The 23965-nt window shown below is 27.6% G+C and overlaps 1 protein-coding gene across 2 annotated transcripts in view; it reads right to left on the bottom strand.

The window, feature by feature from the left end:
• Positions 1 to 217: 217 nt before the first annotated feature.
• LOC107444435 (neural cell adhesion molecule 2-like) overlaps positions 218 to 23965 on the bottom strand; it is a 204825-nt gene continuing 181077 nt past the window's right edge. Inside the window, exons 8-14 of one of the 2 annotated variants that reach the window (XM_071178773.2) lie at positions 21406 to 21708; positions 12008 to 12136; positions 6905 to 6929; positions 6071 to 6165; positions 4210 to 4334; positions 2041 to 2218; positions 218 to 720 (exon numbers count right to left, since the gene is read on the bottom strand). In XM_071178773.2, coding sequence (XP_071034874.2) covers positions 689 to 720; positions 2041 to 2218; positions 4210 to 4334; positions 6071 to 6165; positions 6905 to 6929; positions 12008 to 12136; positions 21406 to 21708 — 887 coding nt within the window. In that variant the 3' untranslated portion in view covers positions 218 to 688. The remainder of the gene's footprint in view (positions 721 to 2040; positions 2219 to 4209; positions 4335 to 6070; positions 6166 to 6904; positions 6930 to 12007; positions 12137 to 21405; positions 21709 to 23965) is intronic. The other variant, XM_071178770.2, reaches the window with a different exon arrangement.

Below are 23965 nucleotides of genomic sequence, written 5' to 3'. Positions count from 1 at the left end.
CGCAAAACCTAGCTCCAATGTCCATATAAATCCGATTTTAACTGTTTTGAAACCATGCTACTTGTAAATGGTTAAAAAACCGTATAGCTTTGTATTTATGGCTCTATAACTATACTAGCTGTAAAGAGTTACAAAACCGTAAAGGTAAAATAATGTTTTTTTTTTACTTTTACGATTAATGGGAAGGACAGACTACAGCCATCCAATTAACCGGTTATTTTTGCCGTAATTTTAGAATGAAAATTCTAGCAGTGTGGAGTAACATACTTTCGATATGAAGGTTAAGTATTAAAGTGCTTTAACTTATAAATTTTCCGATTTGAATTGACAGACTCAGTAGTACTTAAGAAAATAAATATTAACAAAATATATTTAAATGCAAATTTGAGTAAATATAAAACTGTCGGATGAGTACAGGCAAATTATTAAAGCCTCCAAATCCTACAAATATTTCTGGTAGAAAATTTAAATGTGAAGAATTGTGAGTTTCTCCCTTGATCTCTTATCTGAGCTTGAAGACAATTCGAAGATCGTGAACGGCGATCTTTTTCTTCTTATCTTCTGATGACCTGTAATCCTCATCCGAGCGGTCAACAAGGAGTCGTGATTCCAGTAATGATGTGAATTCGTTCGGGTTCCAAGCCGGACTGCACATCGGAGTACCATCGGTTGTCTAAGAAAGAAGAGGTCATTTTGCGCTGGTCACTTGAATACAGTCGGCTGCAAAATTAAAATTTCATGCTTACATGCAAGAAAAGTTGGAGGGTGTAAGGGGGATTTTTAGCAGCTGTACTTTGCTAAGATTAGTTTATCCCTCATTTAATATGAGCCTATTCAGAGGTCAAAGTATAACTAAATAATGCTTACAATGAACAAAAATTTTAATTATTATTCATGAGTTAAATTATTGTTTTATGTATAGAAACATTTGAAAATAGTTTTAAAAATTAAATTTTTACAAGTTAAGTAAGAATTAACTTCACATTAAGCAACTTTTAATGTTTCTAAAAATTAATCAGATTATGAAAGCAATTGAATTTTTTTTCGCTATTTAATACGATAAATTGTATTCATTACAAATACAAATATATTCATTCAATAATTATTTGTTAATTCTTTATTAAATTATATATATAACTAACTTGTGTAAAAACTTGAATTTATTTTAATTAAATAGTTGCTAACTGACTTTAATTAGTTATTATCATTATTTCTCTGCCATTTTCTATAATAAAATCTATCCTATTCGATAATTATCCTATCTGATAAATTCAGCTGTAACTTTTGACTTGGAATTATGCAAAGATTTTTGGAACAATTTTCGATGCATTTATGCGAGTACTTAATCTTATCTAAATTGGGTGTGAGGATTTCAAATCTAAAATTTGCCTTTTTTTTTTCTTTTTTTTTTGAAAGCTGCTGATGTTTTACAAATAAAATTTTTGGAAGTTTGTTTTTTGTATGATTGTACAAGTTTATAAGAACGTATAGGTTTACATGAATGCTCCTTTGTCTGCTCTTTTGAAAATAATATTTCGGAGAAAAATAAACGTATGAGCTTAACGTATCGCATCATAAACTGAAATGAGTTATCTCCCATTTTCTATCACTCCCTACGTAACAGAGAAGTGTGGTCACTCTGCTGATTAGGGATATATGATTAAATTGCATAAGGAACTTAACTTGAAGAATAAAACCAATCTGCAATCAGCGACACGAAAATGTATAAGGTCTATTTCAAAATCTCATGCAATATAAAACGAAAAAAGAATTTCCCCAGTGCATTTACGGTAGGCCTTAAAAATAAACTTGAAAAATCAACCACTTTTTAATTTATTCCAAGAAATGTAACTTAAAAACGCATTTAATTTAATTTAAAGGTTCAAATTCAAGATTAATTTATAAAGTAAAAAAATCTATTTATTTATTATTATTTTTTCCTTGTTTTCCATAAGAATCCGCTTTATTCCAATGGGGTACTTAAAATACAACTTATTAATTAGAACATTCAAAACACCAAAAAAATGTTGATAGACTTACGAGGATCATCAGCAATCATTGTTTCTGTTGATATATGTTGACTAATAGCGTCCGGAAGTTGAACAAAATTTTTCTTTTCTAAAGGGCTAGAATGAAACGCGTGTATTTGACTTTCTTCACTAATTTTTGTCAAATCAGAACCCTTTTTCCTTCTTGTTAGGGAATGTTGTAACCTTACCTGAAACACATTTATATATTATATAATATTTAAAAATTATAAGACTAATAAATAGTTTTACCAAGTTTTTAAATTAGTTGTTATATTCGCCAACAGGTGGATCTGATGACTAAAAATGCTATAAAAATATTATGCTGTTTGCTAGACCATTCCTGCCGAATTATTTTTTTTTGGATGTCTGATAATTTTGCCCACTTCCTGCACCATGCTGCTTTTTCAAAAAAGTAGGTAGTTTCTTTGAAGACATTATTTGTATAGTTTTTCAGTTAACAGTGTCACGAAAAAAAATCATATCAAAAAATTTACGGAATAAATTAAGGTTAAAAGTACTGACAACCTGAGTGCATGTTTGCGATGATGCTCCAAAATATCGGTACACCGGGATTTGATATGGAATTATTTACAGTGCATGTTGACGAACTTTTCCATTTATTTTGAAAATACTGTGAATAACTAAACCTGGTTTCCTTAGCGGAACGCAGTAAACCGCACAATTCCATCTCCGACTATTTTTCTTTAATTTATGTTTCAAATAATAGACTATTTATGCAACATCTAAAATCAAGGTTATAATATTTCTCTGAAGATAACTCAGAAAGTGTCATTGTTTAAACCTAATAATATATTGGCTCATAAGAACTTATACGTAATTTATTTTTTATTCCTCACTTTTTTATATTTCGTTTATTTATTTTTTAATTAATTTAAAATTGGCTGAGATATCTATTAAGCGGATCTTCTCAAGATTCATAAGAATTCGTCTAAAAAAACTATTATAGTAACATATTCTGCTTCTAAGTTATTCTTTAGAAATGAGGATAGACTAGTAACATGAAACTAGATATATTCAGCTAACTTTTATTCAAGGTTTTGATTTCGCCGATATCTTCCTCCAAATATCCCATTTTAGGCATTACTTTTTGAAAGTGATAAAGTATTCGATATCGCGGTATGGTGAAATTGAGAATTTAATATACGGAAGAAAACGATATAAACTGTAACATTCATGAATCTACTAGTATTCTCTGAAAGACGCTGCATGTGGATTCTGTATCATAAGATTAAAATTGAAATATGTTTTATTATATACGTGAATTGAATATCATAGAGTTTTAGAAGTATCATTTATAAGTTTTGCCTCTATTTAAATTTTCAAAGTGCATTTTAAGTTTTTTTTACAAAGTATAGACTAGCATTTTATTTCGAAGTTAACAAGAAATTTGCTACTTCCTTCAGACATAACAATAAATAAGCTATTTTTATAAAAATTATAAATGAAAAATTATAAATAAAAATACTATATTATAAAAAATTTAAACCAAATTTTTTAAGTGTACAAAATCCAAGAATTTTTACCTTATAAATTTTTAAATTCCACATCTTAAAAACACAAATTTATAAGAATTCTAAAAGTTCTTATATGTATTTCCAACTTTGTTATAAAATCAAAAAAGGAAAAAAAAAACTTATAAATATTTTGAATAGTTTACCATGTTTAAAAATTATCCCTGCAGTTTTGAATTATATTTAGAATAAATAATATAAATTACACAAAAAATCATTCATCTTCTCAATTTGTTTAGTATGAATAATACACTAGTATGAATGCATTCAAAAGTTTCTTATTAAAGATATTTTTCGAGATAAAAGCGGGTAGTATAAAATTCCTAAACATTTTATTTAAAAATACATGTTTATTTTTCCGGGATACATTTTTAATTTTTTGGCATAATATATCCGTAAGCATCCATGTTTATATCCATGTTAATTCAAAAACATTCTGGTTAAATAAAGTTGAAATGACTATATGCACATATATTTTCATAATATTGCTAAAATCTAACAATTACCACAAAAGTATAACACAAAATACAATATATTTAAGTCCTTTGCTTTTTTGTGAAAAATATCATAAAAGAAGATGAAAACATTTTTAAAGTAATAAATTTTAACGAAACTATACATGCGAAGGATTTAAAATCTATACATACAAAAACATTGTCCCGTCGACGCAGTGGTTCATCTTTTTCTTGATCACCAATATAAGAAGGCGAAGGAGGTTTATCTCTTGGGTAGTATAGTTGATTATCTACGTAATTGGCCATAGTTATAACCTCTAAAATTTAGAAAAATCATTTTTTTTAAACAATATTATTTTTAACGTCATTTAAGATTATCATGTTACAGTTTACTCAAATCGTTAATGTTAGATGTTTTTTTTTAATTATTGAATTTTCAATTTTTAGATCAATTCTTTAGAACTGGATATACTCTTAAAATAAATTGGCCTGTGAACTATAAATTAATTTTTTTAATCAGTTGACTAGCGACATAATTTGCTGTAACTGTAACTAATAAAATAAATAAATGAGATGTTAAAATAAAAATTTCCGGAAAACAATTTAATTGGATAACTGATGTTTAGAAATTTTTTTCCAGAAATCTTTGCTTTTTAATTTTTAATATTAATTCTTTAATTTCAAAATTAATTTTAAGATAAAACAACGCATAAGAGCTAAATTGAATATTGCTGCTTTGATTAAGATTTTTATATGTTAAATAATCATCTGGCTCTTCATGGGGAGGTAAAAACAAATTTCTTAGATACTTTTTATAGTGTAATATGAAGAAGAAATTTCCGGAAAAATTAACGAACTAAATAGCAATGGAATTTCTTTTAAAAAAGTACATAATTCTGATTATGGTATTTAAACCATTCATTGGGTTTTCCGCTCATATGATAACGATTTATCGAGTTTTCCGGTTATCAAAATTATAGTTCTTCCCCACACGTTCAGTAAAAAATTCAAGTCTGAAAATTAAATCTATAGTTGTTGTTTTAGGTTTTAAGATATCATGATAAACTTAATAATTATATTTTATTGTTAAAAATTACTCCCTAAGCACTTCGATTAAAATTACCGCACTTTTCGGTGTCTCCATAGAGCCAAACACGTTAAGTTTTAACGTATTCTGGCAGTTTTAACTATGCACTTTTACAAAGTGTACGTCAGATATTTATTGTATGTAAATAAAATTATATATTATAATTTTTTCAATAAGTTTATGAAAAAAATGCCTGCCTAATATTTTAAATTTGTGTAAAACTTATAATACTCACTAAAATGGACTTTCATTTGGTTAAGCATTTTTTTATTTATTTTAGAAGCAGAAAATATACAAAGCGGGCCGAATCTCTGCTTTATATGCCATGCCTGGATGAAGCACCCAATCTTCCTCTAACGTGAAATGATAGGCTTCACTGTACTTGCAAATCTAAAGCTTTGTTGCTAAACCTCAAATAAGAAGTTAGGAGTTATATTCCATACAGCGCAGATTTGGCACTCATTGACTATTCTCGGTTTTCAAAACTGAAAGAAAGCTTATCTAAAGCAAAACCATATCTTTTCAAGCAATCATGAGGAAGCAGCTGCCGTAGGCTGACTCAGTGAACTGAGGCATGATTTCTGGAGAAGTTGGATTAAGCAAGTTAGTACTCCAGTCTGATAATGGCTTGGATATATTTGATAATTACTCAGAAAAGTGATTGGCATTTAATGTCACTGAATTACTTTTCGAAATTTTTATGTACGTTTGATAAAATTTTTTTTTTACCTTTGTAACATTTTGCTGGATCCTTCAGCCTATTATCAGAATAATGTATCTTATAAATTTCGATTTATGGGGACACAGTAATACAGAAAATGATTTAATTATAGTCATATAGAACAAACAAATCGTGTCGAACAAAAAGGGCCAGCTGGAATGGTTCTGTTATTCTTTGGGGGGTCAACAAAAGTAGGAAAGAAAAGGTTAACTTTCCCCAGATAAACTATAGTTGAATTATTATACCTGGTGTCATTACATGAGGCTTTTCATCTTCGTCTGATGGGCACATGCACATGTCTCCTTTACCTTCTTTGCTATTTTTAAACATAGTATCTGATCTGAAAGGGACAAAAAATATTATTTGGCACATTATAATATTTTATACTTCGAAAATTATAAAAATGAGATGCTGAATGAATGCTAAATAAGTCCTCGATACTGGTTTTATGTCTGAAAATAAGCAAAATATGTTTAAAGAGGCACACATTCTCAATGTGAAGACTGTTATTTTAACTGATACTGAAATTGCCTTTGCTCGGTGTTTCGTCACGGAATTTTTGTAAAAAAATAAAAGCATTAAATTTGCACTGCATTAGAGTAAAAAATGAACTCCATTATAGAAAGGCTTCTCTATTTAGATTTAAAAAAACAATTGCTCAAATATAACTTGGCCATTAATGCTTCATAATACAGTCTCTAGTTCAATTTGGGTAAAATATTGCCCAGAACTTAAAAATTAAATTGGTAAATATTTAGTAATAATTTTGCATTTCAATCAGATATTCTTAATGAACCAAATAATTAACAAAATGCTGACAACGTTCGTAATACGATAAATAGTATAAATATTTTTTTTCGAGCAAACAAATCTTGCGCAAGCATAATTGTTTTCAAAAAATGATTATATCTGATCATTATTTGTTATTGCTGCAAGAAATTTTTAGACAATATATTATTCTGAAGTATTTTCTATTTTAAAAAAATAATGTTGTTTCTCTAAACGAAATTGTTTCAATGAAGTTCGATTTCTATTGTTATACACAGTAATGTTTTTATGAAAAATTGAAATATACTCACGTTTTTGAATTCCTCTTAGCATTTCCTGAAATAAAAAAAACAGGGATATTCAGAATTAAATAATAAAAAGCTGTGGGTATTGATAATATATTCAGATTGATACAAGTGTATTTAAATCTTAAAAGGTTTGAGGTTAATAAGCTCTACATATACTATTAAATACGAAGTAGAAATTTTCCATTTGAAACGCAGATAAAATAATTTTAGCACTGCAAATAATATATTTTTAAGTAATTTTTTAGAACTTCATAATATTAGTTACTAAGTTAAAAAAATAGTATCTTTGAAAAAATTGCTGCTGAAACTTTTGCTTATAAAGTTATCTTTTAATCAGGATACATTTGAAAAAAATATTTTTATTGATCTTCAAGGTTTGAAATGACAAGTAAGATTTTAAAAATTGTAACAGCATGTAAAAATAAAAATAATTATAATACTAATTTTTGAAATTAGTTTTATTTTTTTAAAAACTTTGTACTTTGAAAAACAAAAAATGCATGTGAGATTATAGAAAAAAATGGCAGATTAGTATGAAAAATTGCAAATATTAAAAAAAAAATTATTATGTTCTTTTTTTTCCTTTTATAACATTTAATATGAAAATACATTGTTTTACTTTTTAATGCCTTAGACATAAAGTTATTTAAGTTATTCATCCCGCATTTTGAATTTTGCAAAACAAATTTACCCACTTACATAGCCTGATATAATTTTAATTAAAAATTCAAACTATTTCATTTTTAATTTAAAGTCATACAAAAATATACTAAAACGTTTTGAATTACTTAGTATGCTTTTAAATTGCGATAAGAAAGTAAATTGATCTAAATTTCGATAAACTCAATTTTTAATTCATCGACATAATTCAAAAATAATCAGAAAATAAACAAAAACACTGGAAAAATCCGAGAAACCGATCACCATAAGCCAACCGATCCGATTACCCTAACGAATCCTGTGACCATGAACCAATATTTAGAAATCTCTACTAATTGATTCCAATATTAGAAATCTCTCTCAACCCTAGGGTTACCTCCAATCCCCCTCAAACATATTAGTTATCTATATTTAATAATAAAAAAATGCATTATTTCAAAATTAGTACTTGTTAAGTCGATTATTAATTTAAAAGTTATTTAACTAATTTCTACTTTTATTTTATATTTAAACTTTGTATTATATGATAGTACTATATAGCGTATATATGATAGTATTATATAATGTTATTACATATTTTACCTATTTCAAAGAACGTTAAAATTTACATCAAAATTTTTTTATTTATTTAATGTGCCTTTCCCTATATTTAATTCCCTACAAAATGAAAAGAAATATTTTGAATTTACTTAAAAGCTAACTTTGATAAGATTTCCTTAAGTACTTTATTCTTTTTATACATTTATGCAACGTAAATCGTAATAACTTAATCGTAATGGATTCTTTTTGTAGTTTTGAATTGTTTGTATCTCCAAGGCAGAAAAACATTAACTTAATATGCTTCATTTATGAAGTATGCCACCTTGGGGTACGTTTAATTTACGACTTTAACTAAGTGCACTGCCGTTAGATTGGCTAAATTTAAAAACTAAAAATTCATTAAATCAGGGAGAGTGATTCTTTAATTTAATTAGCTTGCATCTGTATCGTATGGAAAACTAGTTAATGGATTTTTTAAATTTTTTTTTATTAATGATCATTAGTTTCAAGAATGGAATTTTTTTTTCTGTGTGTAGTAGAAAAAATTTAATCGATAGCTGTTTGAAAATCCAAAATGTGCGTGCAAGAAAATTTTAATTAAAGAATCAATTTAAGTTTGATTCAAACATTTAATTAATGATAAAACTAAGGGCATCATTTCCTAATGCATTTATTTTTGTAAATGGTCCTCAATTAACTTCAATTTAAAAGCGTACAACTTTTAGTATGGATAACTATAATGAATCAAAATTTAATTTTTGAAATTAAAGTATTTTACGGTAAATTAGTTGGGTTCATTTAAAATGAAACAATGCTATTAAAATTATTTTTTTTTCTTTACTTTGATACTTTTATTGATTAATTAATGTAGCGCTAATACAATTGGTTACAAGAATTCTAAAATAGAAAAACTAGAAAAACTAAAAATGAAAAAATTATTAATAATGAAAACAACAAAAACAGAAGTAATAAAAAAGCAACAAAAAAAATAAAACACAAATAAAGAAAAATAAGACAAAATGCAAAGAAAAAATAAAATAAAATCTTTACCACAAAAAAGGTAGAAATGACATAATAGTGCCAGTCTTCTTGAATGAACATATAGGTATCCGTATTATGCTTTTTGAATAAGCACCAATATGACCAAAAACGAATAAAAAATGTACAAATAAAGGAAAAAAAAACATTAAATATCAATTAAAACTATATAATAAGGGAAAGCTCATAATACAAACAAAAACAAAGTTCATATAAAAAGTAAAAGGAAATATAAAATGTAAAATGGCTCATATGTAGATCCTACAAGATTGATTTACGGAAATAATTCGTCAGTTGTATTTGGGTTATGCGCATCATTAATAAATGTGATTTTTCTGTGGTGCTTTATTACTGAGGAATTGAGATTCAAATCTGATTAGTAGCCTGGAATTATCAATTGATCATCCCTGATGTGCATATAATAACATCGCATTTTTCAAAAAAATATAGTTTTTAATTATCCAGACTAAAAGTTGAAATATGCTGGGTATTTAAAAATTTCTAGTTAGTCCTAAAAATCCAACATCTCAAGTTAGCTAATATAACTTTAAAAAATATTAAATTAATTTAGTTGGTACTGGTTAAGTTGTTAGTTGTAAAAAAATCATTTTACTTCATTTATTTTTTAAAAAGGAATGAAATGAATGATATATTTCAGTTTAATAATATTTTAAGAAATCTTTAACCTTAAATTTAAATATCAGAGTGGCATTACTGGAAGTTTTACAAATCCACAATATGAAACAATCACTAAATAAGCAAGTTTGAAAACTTTACGAATATTCAAGGAAATTGCATCCCGTTTATTTATTCCCTTATATGTGTGTAACGACTTAAAAGTCGTAGTGGATAAAATAATTTAAGTCAGTTGAGAAAGCATAAATTTTTTGTTATGAATCTAAATTTATTTTCTTCCTCTAAAAAACCTGCACAAGCTGAACCTGCCGAAATCTTTCTCCGGAGATTTCGGCAGGTTCAGCTTGTGTTAAATCATACATGTCGAAAAGGTAATTTTTTTCTATGTTTAAATCCTATTTCATTTCGTACTATCTTTGAGACTATGAATTATAAGAATATGTACATCTTTACTTATATCAGACTGACTTCAGTAATTAATGAGATGAAGTTAACCTCATGAAACAAATTCACTGGTTTCTTTCTGCTGCTTAGCAAAATCACAAATCAAACAATATAGAAGATACGATACACTATATAGGTTTTAAAGGTCACGCATTTAAAAATGAGGAAATATAAATTTTCCCCATTAATCAATTCATGTCTTATGTTATTTAGCACAAGAAGGACAAGAATGATCATTTTGACCTTAAATCAACATTGGGAGTTGCTAAGTCCTAAATTAATTATACAAGAAATACTAGCAATATACTATATACTAATAATTATATCAGAAATACTATACTAAATATAAATTACACTTTACCTTCGTGACTTTTCCTAGTTTTTTAGGACCTTCAAAAGTATTAAAGCAAATTTTATTAGAATTATAATGATCTCATGAAATGCCGATTTACTTACAAGAGATTTGCTGATATACCTAGAAAACCATAAATATTTGAGTGTATTTCTTAGATTCAGCATACTGTTTCTCCTTCATTGCTTAGCTTTATTTGATTTGAACATCTGACTGACTGGACCAACATTGTTTAAGATTTATTACTTTTTTAGAAAGGGAATTCACTTCTTGCTCGTTGCTGCACTCCAACCCTTTGCAATTGTTTACGCAATTGTCAAAATTGTCAATTGTTTCCATTGAGATAGATTCGAGATATGATCCCGCAATCCGCTTGGAAATGATGAAATTGCTCAACCATCTGAGAAAGTAAAATTTTGTGCAAAATTTCATTTTGAATTTTATAACAGGGAAAACTAATTAAATGCAATAAAACAGCTCTTGTTGTTAAAGATTACGCTCATTAAAAATTTTCTAATTCAAAAAGGACTACGAATGCTGGTTTAAATTTCTAGCTGGCCCTGGAAATTAAGATCAAACATTTTTTGAACAGGTTAATGTATCTAGAAAATGATGACAGTAGCTTTGAGAGCATGGAATCATATTCCTTTGTAACAAACAATTATCTTAACGAACTATCTTTTAACATCCTAAAAACTTGTTTAATATTTATAGGAAAAATGGTTGTCGTAATACTGCTGAATTATAAAACAATACAACCAATTAACATCTATCTTGCACCTTTTTTCTTAAAAAAATGTTCTAGCTCAGGATCTAAAAGCTTTTCTTGAAATATTAAAAACACAAACAAAAAAAAAACATGCATGCATCTTGAGTACAGTGGAAGTTTTGAGATAGTTTATAATCCTAAAAATCACCCTGAAAAAGTAAATTGTTTTCCATAAGTAAGTTTTTAGTAGGAAGTGTTCTATCAAATAAACAGATTTTGAGCGACACGGGCGATTTCCAGAATGTGACAAATTTTTGTTTTGCATGCTTATTTCTGCCAAGTTTCTTAAAAGTTCTCAATTTGGAGCTTTGTTAATATACTTTTCTATAGAGAAGGTACCCGCTTGCCCCCTTGACTTTTCTTAAACTATAAGTAATAAATACAAGAAATGTTCTTTTTGCTGTCACAAAATAAAAATTATTTCATGCTTAAGACCTAGTGGAAAATTATAATAAATTTCAGTTATTAACTTTTATTTCGAATCATGTGCTAATATCTACAATGGCCTGTTACTGTTGTATAATGCTATTATTTTTTCCTGAAAATAAAAGTATTTTTTATATGTTAAAATTATACCTAAAATAATACTTCATACTGCTGTACCTATATACTATACCTTTGTACTATAGTACCTTGATAGTACCTTTTTAAATGTAACGATACATACTTTTTTGATCCTGCATTCTTCTTCTTGTTTTTCTTATGATAATGAGGGCTATCCCTAAGAGGAGAATGACAAGTATGAATGCTGAAAGAATGACGATCATAACCTGTGACGTCAACTGCCATCGACTGCCTCTAGGAAAGATATGAAAAAAGAGAGGCATTTACATAACACAATAAAAGCAGCTTAGTACACAAAATTCTTCAGTTTCGAAATAAATATAAGTCCGGTAAAATATTTGAACTTTGGAAAATCGTAGCAGATAAGGGCGAATTTTTTTTCCATCTGAATGATTCATCTAATTTCATGTTACATCAAATGTATCAAATAATTTAAACAGTTATTTTTCGAATTATGAATGTTAAAATCATGTACTTTTTCAAGATGTACAAGTTGAAAAACTAATTATTTTAAATAATTTGATATAAATGATGTGATTATATAAAGATTTACATTTGTTTTAAAAATGCACTGAGATTGTAGATTTTTCCCCTTTCTTTCCGTCTCTCTTTAATTACATTCTTAAATTTCTCTTTGAAAAATTAACAAAATTAAATATAGCAGGCTTAAAACAAATAACAGACTTTCACTTCGATGCCAATGTCAAAACTTTAATTACATTTTTAAGGTTGGAATACGGCACAATTTTTATGCTGAAATAATTGCTGTAATGGAAATTTTTTTAATTAGAAAATTGCTTTTCTTTTTAATACAGATAATCAGATTTTACTATGGTGACATGTGACATTAAAAATTAAATAAGAATGAATAATACTACGCAAAGCAATGTCAGTAATGGTGATTCGTATTTATAACGCGAATGAAATTTACGGTGAGAAACTTTTCTTGTTTAAGAAGTTTAAAATATAATATATGAGTTAAAAATGTTTCTGACATAATAATAATATTTAATAATAATAATAATAATAATAAAATAATAATAATAATAATAATAATAATAAAATAATAATAATAATAATAATAAAATAATAATAATAATAATAAAATAATAATAATAATAAAAATAATAATAATTATAATTATAATAACAGTAATAAAATAATAATAATAATAATAATAAGATATATGTGTATGTATTTCTCAAGAAATACATAAAGAATTATTTTAGAGCTTTAGAAATGTTTAGGTAATGGTAAATATCATACATTCCAATAAACTATAAAGTTTACAAAAGTTTGAGTGACGGACCGGTAATAAATTACGGGCGAAAACAAGTATGTATGGAAATGTAGACATCCTTATAAGTAAGAAAAATATTTTTTTACCTCACGTTTTGTTACTGAAACTGCAGAAATATTCAATGAAATTAAAAAAAAAATTAAGAGTAATTTTAAACTAATAATTGAAATATAATTTGAAATTTAAAGTAAATTCCAAAAATATGTACTGGATATAGCATTTAAAGTAATACTTTCATACAGTGCATGCGCCGAAAACCTTATTTTCGTTTAATTTTGTTCTGGATAGTAATTGGTTCCTCATGAAAAAAAACCGATCTGAGTATATTAAAAATTTAATACGTTTCTTATGATTTCGCACGTAGTTTTTGTGTGGAAAGAAAGCTGGATATCTGGATGGGATTTTTCTACAAATTTTATTTTATAGTATTGATGAAGATTACATTATAAAGGACAATCATCCTCGATTAAATTATATTTTATTTGACATGTTTTATTCCCTTGTACTGTCAAATTTTTTTGTTCGAACTGTCATTGCAGTGTATCACAATTTTGTTGTCAAATTTTACTATAAGATAGCAAATGAAATTTGTGAATTTTTCTTTAGATCAATATTAAAATATTTTGACAGCAAGTTTCTGAAAGCACCATACATTTAATTCTTTTTTTAGCCTTGTAAACATGGCAACATAATAATCTTGAGTACAATATTTTGATCCCATGGTTAAATTTATTTGCAGTTCCTGATTTTTTTGTGTGAAATTTTCGTAAAATCTACATCTGTAGAAAACTCCATATAGGGGAGAGTCGGGTAGCCTCGCCCCCACACTTAAGGAGTATTGCTTATATATTCGTATAATATTGAGTAATAATCAATATTTTGTATGTTTCTATTGTTTTATCATCTAATTAAATAGTGCAAAAAGATTAAACCAAAAAAGAATAGTTTAACTTAAAAAAATAGAAATTAAAAAAAACATGTTTTTCAGCTCTTTTCAAAATGTGTCGGGTAGCCGCAACCAGGTACAAAAATTCTTGACTGTTTTTGCAGGTGTAAATGAAAATGACCAATGCATTGACAATAGATAAACCTCATTCATCACCTTAATTGCAAAATTCAACCGATTTTTCTTAATTTCATGACTACTGTAATCAGCATATTTTCAAAACTATTGTTTACCAATCGTCAAATCTTTTTTTAATATAACAATTAATGTCCGATGGCCCATTGACTTTGAAAGATATTCTATACGTATGAAATTGACAGTGGGTGGGGTACCCGACACTCCCTTACGTATTTTTTCGCTTTTCATTCACGCAAAAAAAATTTCTCAAGAACAGAGATGTGTATAAAAAAAACTGGCATGGTGATTAAAAAAGGAAAAAAATTTAAAATTTTTTTTAAAAAATTCCAAATATATACCTCATGGGAGGAATACCGTTCGGCGACTAACAAAATAACTCTTGCTATTACACATTTTTTCAATATAAAAATATAAGAAAAGGTATTTACAAATATATACCTAAGAACAATCTGAAAAAAAAATATTTAACAATGGATACAGTGATAGGCGTTTCAAGTTTTCAAAGCGCAACGCTTACTCTTCTTCATAGAAACATGTTTTTTTACCGTAAAAAATTATAAATGGAGTGGAAACGATATTTTAAACAAGGAAACTAGCTGCGTACTGAATGTGTAAACAATTTAACTTTACTGATTAGACATTGGCGACGGAATAAAAGAAGGAAGATAATTTATCTACCACATCTCTCTCTCTCTCTTCCTCTTTTTCCTCTTTCCTCTTTTTCCTTCCAGTTTTACCACTATTTGTATTAAAATATTGTTTTACCTCAATTTTCGTTTTTTCACTGTAAAAATCACGTTCATAAGGAAAAATAATTAGTTTTGACCACTTAAAAATTTCAAAATTCTAAAATCGTAACCCGAACCATGTTGGATAATTGTTTTTTAATCAAACTCTGCAGCCCATATCTCATAATATCTTTATGTAATATTTTTTCTATTCACTCGAGTAGTCCTAAATATTGAAATTATTGACTCTGAGTGTAAAAAGTAACTGATTTATTTAAAAGGATGAGCATCGAGAAAAAATCAAAATATGACATTTAAATTCTGAAGTAAGCAATAAAGAAATACTTTTTACTTCCTTAAAATAAAATTATTTACATCGGAATAATCAAACATAAAATTAGTTATAAAGCATTTTTAACTGAAAATCCATTCTTTAATTTTTTAAAAAAGGAAGCAATAGAATGGAATGATTTATTTAACAGTTAAAAATTATTCTTAAAAAAATGTCTAACAAAACTAATTAAAGAAAAAATTTCTGTCCGAAACTATAAAATATATTACATTTTATACTTCAAATTAATTAAAAATTTTCAAACTTCACTTTTAAATCTAAATTGGTGAACATAAACGAATAATTAATTGTAAATTCTAGAAAAAGTTTAAAAGAAAATAAATAGTAATAGTATTTCTTCTCATTTGAAACTTTATCAAAATTAAAACTAAAACATAAAGTGCTTCTTCCGGAAAACTATATCATATATTTAATGAACTATTAATGAAATATTTTTTGCTGCTTCAAATATATTAATTACTTGTGTTTTTAGATAGTTTATTATTAGCCTGCATATACATATTTTATGATGAAATTGTTAATTCTTTGTTCAAATTGATTTTTTGACATGAATTATTAACATCTGTTTAATAAATTTTATGTAAATCTATAAAACTAAGAGTAAGCAAACAGTTAATTAAATAAAATCATTTTTATACATCGATTCTCGTGTTTAATGCAAAAATCATAAAAACTGGAATGAAATTTAATTCATGTATTTGAATCAATACAGCAATTCCACAAATTAGATAATTAAAAAAAAATATTCAATTCACGTAATTCTTTTTATGGAATACTTTTATCATTACTTTGTATTCTTAAAATAAGATAAATAACAAAATAACATAAGAATTATGCAGTATTCATTAATAAAGCTTAAGTCACATTTCCGTTTCAGTTAAGAAAAAAAAATATCAAGATAAAATTATATTACTATTTATTTCAATGCAGCGGAAAGTAAAATTTTCTTCTCTCAGAATTCACGAAGATAATGAAGATGAAAATGTTAATTTATCAAGTTTGTTAAATTTATATTTTCGGAAGGAAAAAAATATTAGGAACGAAGCAAAACAAATATTTCTCACTTATTCTGAAAAATGAAGCAGCAAGTGCAACAAAATAATTAAATGAACATAACGATGCGGTAAATTAGTCTCATTTATTTCTATTATTTCTGCAATTTTTACAGAATGTATGATAACGGTGCTTTTTTTAAAAATTTATTTTGAAATTAATTCAATTAATGGGCATAGATCTATTTTTGGTGCAATCATTTTAAAAAATAAATGTTTAATCATTATAATTATAAAAATGTTCTTCATTTTGGAAATTTGTAAGAAATCCAGGCATTTAATACATTCTAACAGTAAGGGATGCTAGTTATGAAAAATATGTATTCAGTAAAATAATATACAATCATTTATTTTTTAAATTTATGAAATGTTTTTTTTTTTCATTTCTGAGTTATAGTGTACTAGTTAAATATTTTTGTTGTTGATTCTTTTTTAAATCAAGAAAGAATTGCTCAAATGACATTAAAGTAGGCATTTCCACAATTCTTAAAACAATTAATAAAATGCGATTGCACCGCCTTAATGACTTAGTTTTTTACTGTTTTAATGGTTGGTTAAAAAAAAGTAGATAGTTTTTTACTGTTTTAATCATTGGGTAAAAAAAGTAGATAGAGTAACATATTTATTATTAAAACATTTATTTGTAATAAATAGAGTAACATGTTTATTACTAAAACATTTATTTGTAATAAATAGAGTAACATATTTATTACTGAGAAGGGAACTAAAAATAGCAGTTTGAATAAGTTTTTTATTGTATCTGAAATTTCAATTCATGGAAATAAAGATATTATATATATATAAATATATATATATATATATGCATTTTCATTATGAATTTGCTATATTGGATGATTTGTTGGATTCTTTTTTTTATAAAATGCTTTTGTACGAGCGATGATAAAAATAAATAAATTATGAAACCGTAAATAATAAATTTAGTTGAAAAGCTAACTTCCAATAATTAGGGATGGGATATATTTTTCTGAATTTCCAGGATTAAATTATGAGGAAACTGGCTGAATATTCGTTCTTCGTACGCCGTGGAAAAAAGTAAGCAATAACTATATCAGCACTAAAAAAACTGCAAAATTTTGCACAAAATAAAATACATATACCAACACAGTTAATTCATATACCAACACAATTAACTCAAAAAATGACATTTCTTAAGTCAATTATTATATTTTCTTCTTTCGGGTGGTTTTGCGTTATTAGAATGAAGATTAACTGTATTCAGTATCATTTGCCATGAAGCTGTTGTTTGAGGACAACTCAAAGACAGCTAATTTAGAGCAATCGCGTGATTTTATTCCGTAATTATGTATCCCTTTGGAAGACCTCTACATAACTCTTTTCTCAGTATTGATGTACTTTTAATAGGTACCAAATATATGAATATTGTACTTATATTTGTTCAATTAGTGCTTATTAAAACTGTCCAGTTACCATAACACCAGTAGAGCTTACTGAAAACAATTAAGCATCATTGGCGTCAATAATAATATGGCAATTTTCAACATTTCTCCTAAATGAGCTAGTGCAATTTCCTTAATACTTTTGCTTTAAAGTACTTAAGTGCGTAACCTTTTTTTTTATTTAAGTTAGCACTTATTATCAAAACAAATCAAGCATCAATGGTGTCTATAATAGTTTGTTTTTTCACGTTTCCCTTTAGTACCCTCTTTCCATTAATTTTTCTATTAAGAACACGACTTTTTTTATTTCAATTTGTACATATTGCCAAAATTAATAAATCCTCATTGGTGTCAATAATAACATGGTGTTATTTTCCGGTTCCACAGAATGAATGATTACTTTTTCTCAATTAACTTTACTTTCTGGAATATTACTACTTGCTAATTAAATTATTACCTCATAACAAATTTAATCACCTGCGTCAATAAGATTTTGGTATTTTCTTACATTTCCCCTACATAAATTAATACTATTTTTCAATGAATTATGCTTTTCAATACAAATTTTAAAATTTGTTTTATTTAATTTACTGTTGATTTTAAATTATTTAGTTTCATAGATTCGCGTTTTAAAAGCATAACTATAAACAAAATAAACACTCGGTTTCAACTTCAGAAATACAAATTATTAATCCAATCAGCCAATTCAAACACATTTTTGCTGATCATTGAGTTTATCTAACATAACGAATAAAGAATAATTAAATCAAGAACGTACAAGAAACTCCATTATTTTATGAGAGCTATAAGCTAGCAAATGACACTGATGTAATCTTTAAAATATTTGAAAGAAAGAAATCGTCTGAAGCAGTTTCTTTTTTATCAATAGCAAATTCCACGCCAATGTAAAAAATTTCATTTTTCAAACTCTTTTGTAGGATCAAGTTGAAAGTTTTGCACGAGGATCTCGAGTTAAATTCGTAATTTCGAATTTGAGAATGACAGAACTGTAGCGGTTTGAAATATTTAGTGTAATATTATTTAAAAACTGTAAAAGAACAAGAGACAACTTTTTGAATTTACTTCTTTATTTCTCTCAGTTAAATCGCGCACTGAAGTGTAAGTAGTAGTTAATAGCTTCTTATTTTTATCACAAGTGTCACTACCACAATATGACGAGGTTACCGACTCGACAGAACAAACAGTTCCGGAGTTATACGAAAGAGACACAAACAAATTCTTCCTTTTATTATTATAGATTAGCTGAAAGTTCGGTCTCCGTACAGTGTGAAAAAAATTAACTCAACTCTCAATAAATCAGTAAAGAACAACACTGCGAAATCATGCACAAGAATAAAAGGTACTTAAAACACAATTAATAAAGCTAAAATAATTCCATTTTTTATTTATTATAATATTTTATCATTATTGGTGGCGTTAAGCTATTAGATTAAGCAGAACACATTTCTATTAAGCATCTAATAATCATCTGAATTAATCAAAACATTGTTGAAAATAAAGATTATCTGTATTTATTTTGCATGATTCAATTGCTCGTGGACAGTTCCAGATAGTCGAATTTCATAACAATTAAGCGATTTTCACTGGTACTTATGCTTTTCAAAGGCCTGTGAAAACTCTTTCCAGAATATCTATATCAAAACTGCGCAGCATTGATACAGTCTTAGTAGGTACCAGAGATATTAAGTCTAATTACATTAACCCTTTGCGGCAGTAATAAGTCTATACCTGGGTGTCATGCTGGTTGGAATTAATTTATTTAAACACAATTTATAAAATATTATTTCGAATTCCGCGGAATATCTCCGAAGCTTGTCAACTGAATATAATCTGAGATCCGTATGGTTCCTTGCTGTGGATACTGAGAGCAGACATACGACTAGAACGGCAAAAAAGCGTTGGTGGCTAAGAGTAGACATACGACAGCAAAGGGTTAATATATTTGGTACTGATTAAATTGCACTGATTGCCATAATATTGAAGGTGACTATTACCAAAATTAATTAAGCACCACTGTCGTCAATAACAGTAGGGTGCTTTTCTATGTTCCTCCTGAAGGTTCATTTCTCCATAAATTTTGCGTTCCAGTACATACCTTTTTTTTATTTCAATTTGTATTAACATAGTTAATTAAGCATTATTGTCCTTAATAATAGTTTTGCGACTATTAACTTTTTTCTAAACAAACTAGTACCACTTTTCCATTAGCTTTGCTTTTTAGTAAATAACTTTTTTAATTTCCGTTACATTACATTGTCTTAAATATAGCGTTGCGAAATTTTGCTTTCTCCTAATCAAATCAGTATAGTGCGGCTTTCAGAACTCCCCCAGTCACCCGTCTCGCGTCGTGGTAGGTGCTATGGTTACGAGGAAAGATCACTTCGAATAGGGGTGTAGGGTGAATAGTTTTGTTTTAATCTTAAAGTAGGTCGTCGTTAGTAAACCAATCGACACCTTCTTTCCTCCATTTCACCCCAATTAGAAATGTGATCTTGCTTGTTACCATAGCAGCAGACAGCCCAGACTATCAGTCTAGAGGAGTTCTCCTCAAAGTCGCTGTCCATTTCACCCCAATTAGAAATGTGATCTTGCTTGTTACCATAGCAGCAGACAGCCCAGACTATCAGTCTAGAGGAGTTCTCCTCAAAGTCACACTATACCATTTCTACATTAATTTTGCTTTTTAAGTTTATTTTTTTATTACAGATAGTATTGGTTTCAAGTTATTTTTGAAATATTATTTTTGTGACGTAGTTCACCTATGCTACTACATTCACGCTGATCATTGAGTGTTTATCTGACTTAATGAATAAAAAAAATGGGAAATATGAGAAAGCAAACATCACTGGCGATATCTTTTTTAAAATCGTTTGAAATTTCATTGATATCAATGGGGATTCAATGAGAAAATTAAATTTTTCAAATGTCTCCCCTGAACCATCTAACTGAAATATTTTCAAACATTGTTCATAATCGAGAATTAAAATCACTTCCTTCACCCACTGTCCGAATTTCAGGACTCTAGTTCACTCAGTTCTGGAGTTAAAAGAGGGACACACACGCACAGACAAATTCTTTATTTTGCTATTATTGATAACAGTTCAATGCTGATCGTGTTAAAAAAAATAATTATGTCAAATAACTATTTGATAAAGTCAGTTTTTTTTTCATTCTAGCAAGTTAAGTAAAAATATTTAGACACTAATTACAATGAAATGAATATGAAATATAAATGTGGAGGATAAGTTAATTTTAGATTTTTCTATGGAAAATAAAATAAAAAAAAACTAAAATTTTGAAGTGGGAATAAACTTATTCAAAAATAAATAAAAGTAAAATAGATTAAGGTATCTGATGAGTTTAGTTTAATTTCTTATAGTACATAATTGTAGGAAAATGCAAAACAATGAAAAAGTTTCAACGCTAAATTTTAACAAGTTAAAGACCCGAATTTTTTCTACAATATGAAATCATATTTCTTCAGCATGAAAGTTGAAACAAAAAATCATAGTTATATGAGAAGAGTAGGGAGATTAATCAGCGCACCTTTTTGTTGTTCAACCTGCTTAATGCTCAAAGTATTAGCTCTAAGGACTACAGCTTGGCTCCTTCCTTTCGCATTCACAGCATATACAACGACAACAAAGCTGGTGGCAGGGGGAAGATCTCTTGCTAAGAAGAATGGCAAGTCAGCAGTTTGGTTGCCTCTCAGACTGTGCAATGCTGTGTCGTGAACTTCCATGACGAAAAACTGTCTTAAACCGCCATTCGATCCCTCCATGCATTCCAGGCGAAAGGAATGCTGGGTAACGTTCATGATGGTGCAATTCTGAACAGGTTCTGGTGGACCTGAGAAATACAAGTTTAAAGCTGAATATTAAATTTTTCGTGAACTTAACTTACGAAACGAAAAGAATATTAAAATTTAAATGTAACTCTGCCATCAGCTTTACTGTGTTTTACAATATACAAAAACTTTTATCTACTTTATTATTGAATTTCAGACACTATATTCATGCAAAAAAAAATTTTTTTTGGCCACTGAAAATACTTACGTTTAATATATTTTTTCCAGAAAATGCTTAATACTATAATTTTTATAATATAATATTAAAATCTAAATATAATTTTGAACAGTAAATAGATTATAACATAGATTTTCCAATCAAACAGCTATAAAACAAACATATAAAAGTATTCAAGTAATCGTAAAGCACAATCGGGATCAGAATTAATTTTGAATACAGAAATTCCTCGATAGGAGGCATTTAAAAATATTGCTGCAATTTTGGGTGAGTGCAACATTTGCTGATGCTAAACGCACTAAATATATTGTAAATTATAAGACAAGAAAAATCGTTCCAGTTGTACAACATGGTCTTGTATTTTGATCAGCACATTTCGTACCATAGTCCGTTAGATTTCACTCTTAGGATTGCATTTGTTTTGAGTTCTTTTTTAAAAAACTTGCTAGTTGATTAAGTTTAGGTATTCAAATATTCAGAGTTATTTTTTATGTTATCAGGTGTAAATGAACTAAGTTGATCATAAACGTAAGGGTAATGGATATTTTAGAGAAATACTTCAAAAATGTTATAGCTTTGCTAAAAACTTTTTTTAACATTGAAGGTGTCATAGCCCACAAGGCAGAGTATTTTTGCTCACTAGATTTTCTTCACATATTTTGACCAGGTCCTAGGTGCATTACGGAGACTTCTCCAAACTACAGCATATGTATACATTTTTTCTTAGTTTGCAAAGACAAACAAGAATATTTTTTTCTTAAAAAATTGAATGTTATCATAAAAAAGAATGGTATTATAGTACTGTTCTTCCTCAGTTTTGTTTTCAAATGGATTGTTATTGTTTATTAAAAAATTAACTAACTAAAATATTAATAACTTTTTAGGAAATAGAAAACAAATGCTCGCTAGCACATGTTTTGCAAATCTGATGGAAATGGTTCACAGTACAACAGATAGTACCTTAACCTGCAGCTATGAGTAGCATATACCTAAATCAAAAATTATTTCCCTGGAGACAATTCCTTTTACTGACCCAAGTTTGAGGTGCGAAGTAAAACCATCTTATATTTTATAAACTCCTTCTTATATCTTATTATATAGTTTATTTCAGGGCTCGAAAAACCGCCCGTCCGCCCGTCCTCGGCGGTCAAAAATTCCCCGCGGACGACAAATTTCTCGAATTCAGCGTCCGCGCGGACGGCCATTTTCCCATTAATATTCGTGATACATTTTCAATTTTTGTTATCTTACAAGAGTCTAGCGCCTCACTTTTAAAATGACCCTCTAATCTCGAAATACAGCAACATACTGCGCATAGTGGAATTGATGTTTTCTCTGTCTGGGAGTACTGCAGCGGTTGAAAGGGGCTTTTCAGTGAATTTACAAAAAAACACATTACTTACAGGTCTTAAACAAGAAGCGTTAAACGCATTTATGAACATCTACCTAAATGGAAAACCTCTTTCAGATTTCTGTGTAGAAACCTTTGTAAATCATTGGCTTGATTGTGGAACTGGCAAACGTCATACTTGATTCATTTAAAAAATGCAGTACCATCGGATAAATTGACATGATAATTGACAGATAACTTAACCTTTATTATTTAAATTAATTCATCAAAGAAAAAAATTATTTCATAATAGAAATACTAGGTTTTACTATTAGTAACCTAGTATTTCTTTTATTACTGTATAATGTAATCCTAGTATTTGTAATCCTAGTAACTACTAACTCATTGTGCAATTTATATAAATGTTTGTAATAAATAAGAGAAAATTATATTTGTATTTATTTAGAAGCGACGGGTTAGTTTCAAAGGAGGACGGGTACATTGTTGGACAAGCCGTCCTCGGGGACGGGTAAAATTTCTGAGTTTTTTCGAGCCCTGGTTTATTTTAAATATTACAATAAGTTGTCTGTTAAGATGCGGTAAAGTTTTCTGTCAAAAAATGCAAAAATAAAACTTTCAGCTGTTAAAGTAAAATAAGTATCTTGAGGACATTCTTCAAATCTCTTATCCTGAGGGAAATGAAAAAGTTAAGTGAGAAAAAAAAAGATAAGTTGGATTACCTTGAATTTAC

Source organism: Parasteatoda tepidariorum, chromosome 3 (genome assembly GCF_982258835.1).
Source record: "Parasteatoda tepidariorum strain Cologne lab strain chromosome 3, Ptep-v5.0, whole genome shotgun sequence".
Taxonomy (NCBI): Eukaryota; Metazoa; Arthropoda; class Arachnida; order Araneae; family Theridiidae; genus Parasteatoda; species Parasteatoda tepidariorum.
Note: the sequence above shows the minus strand (reverse complement) of the source record. Positions and strands in the feature narration are given on the sequence as shown.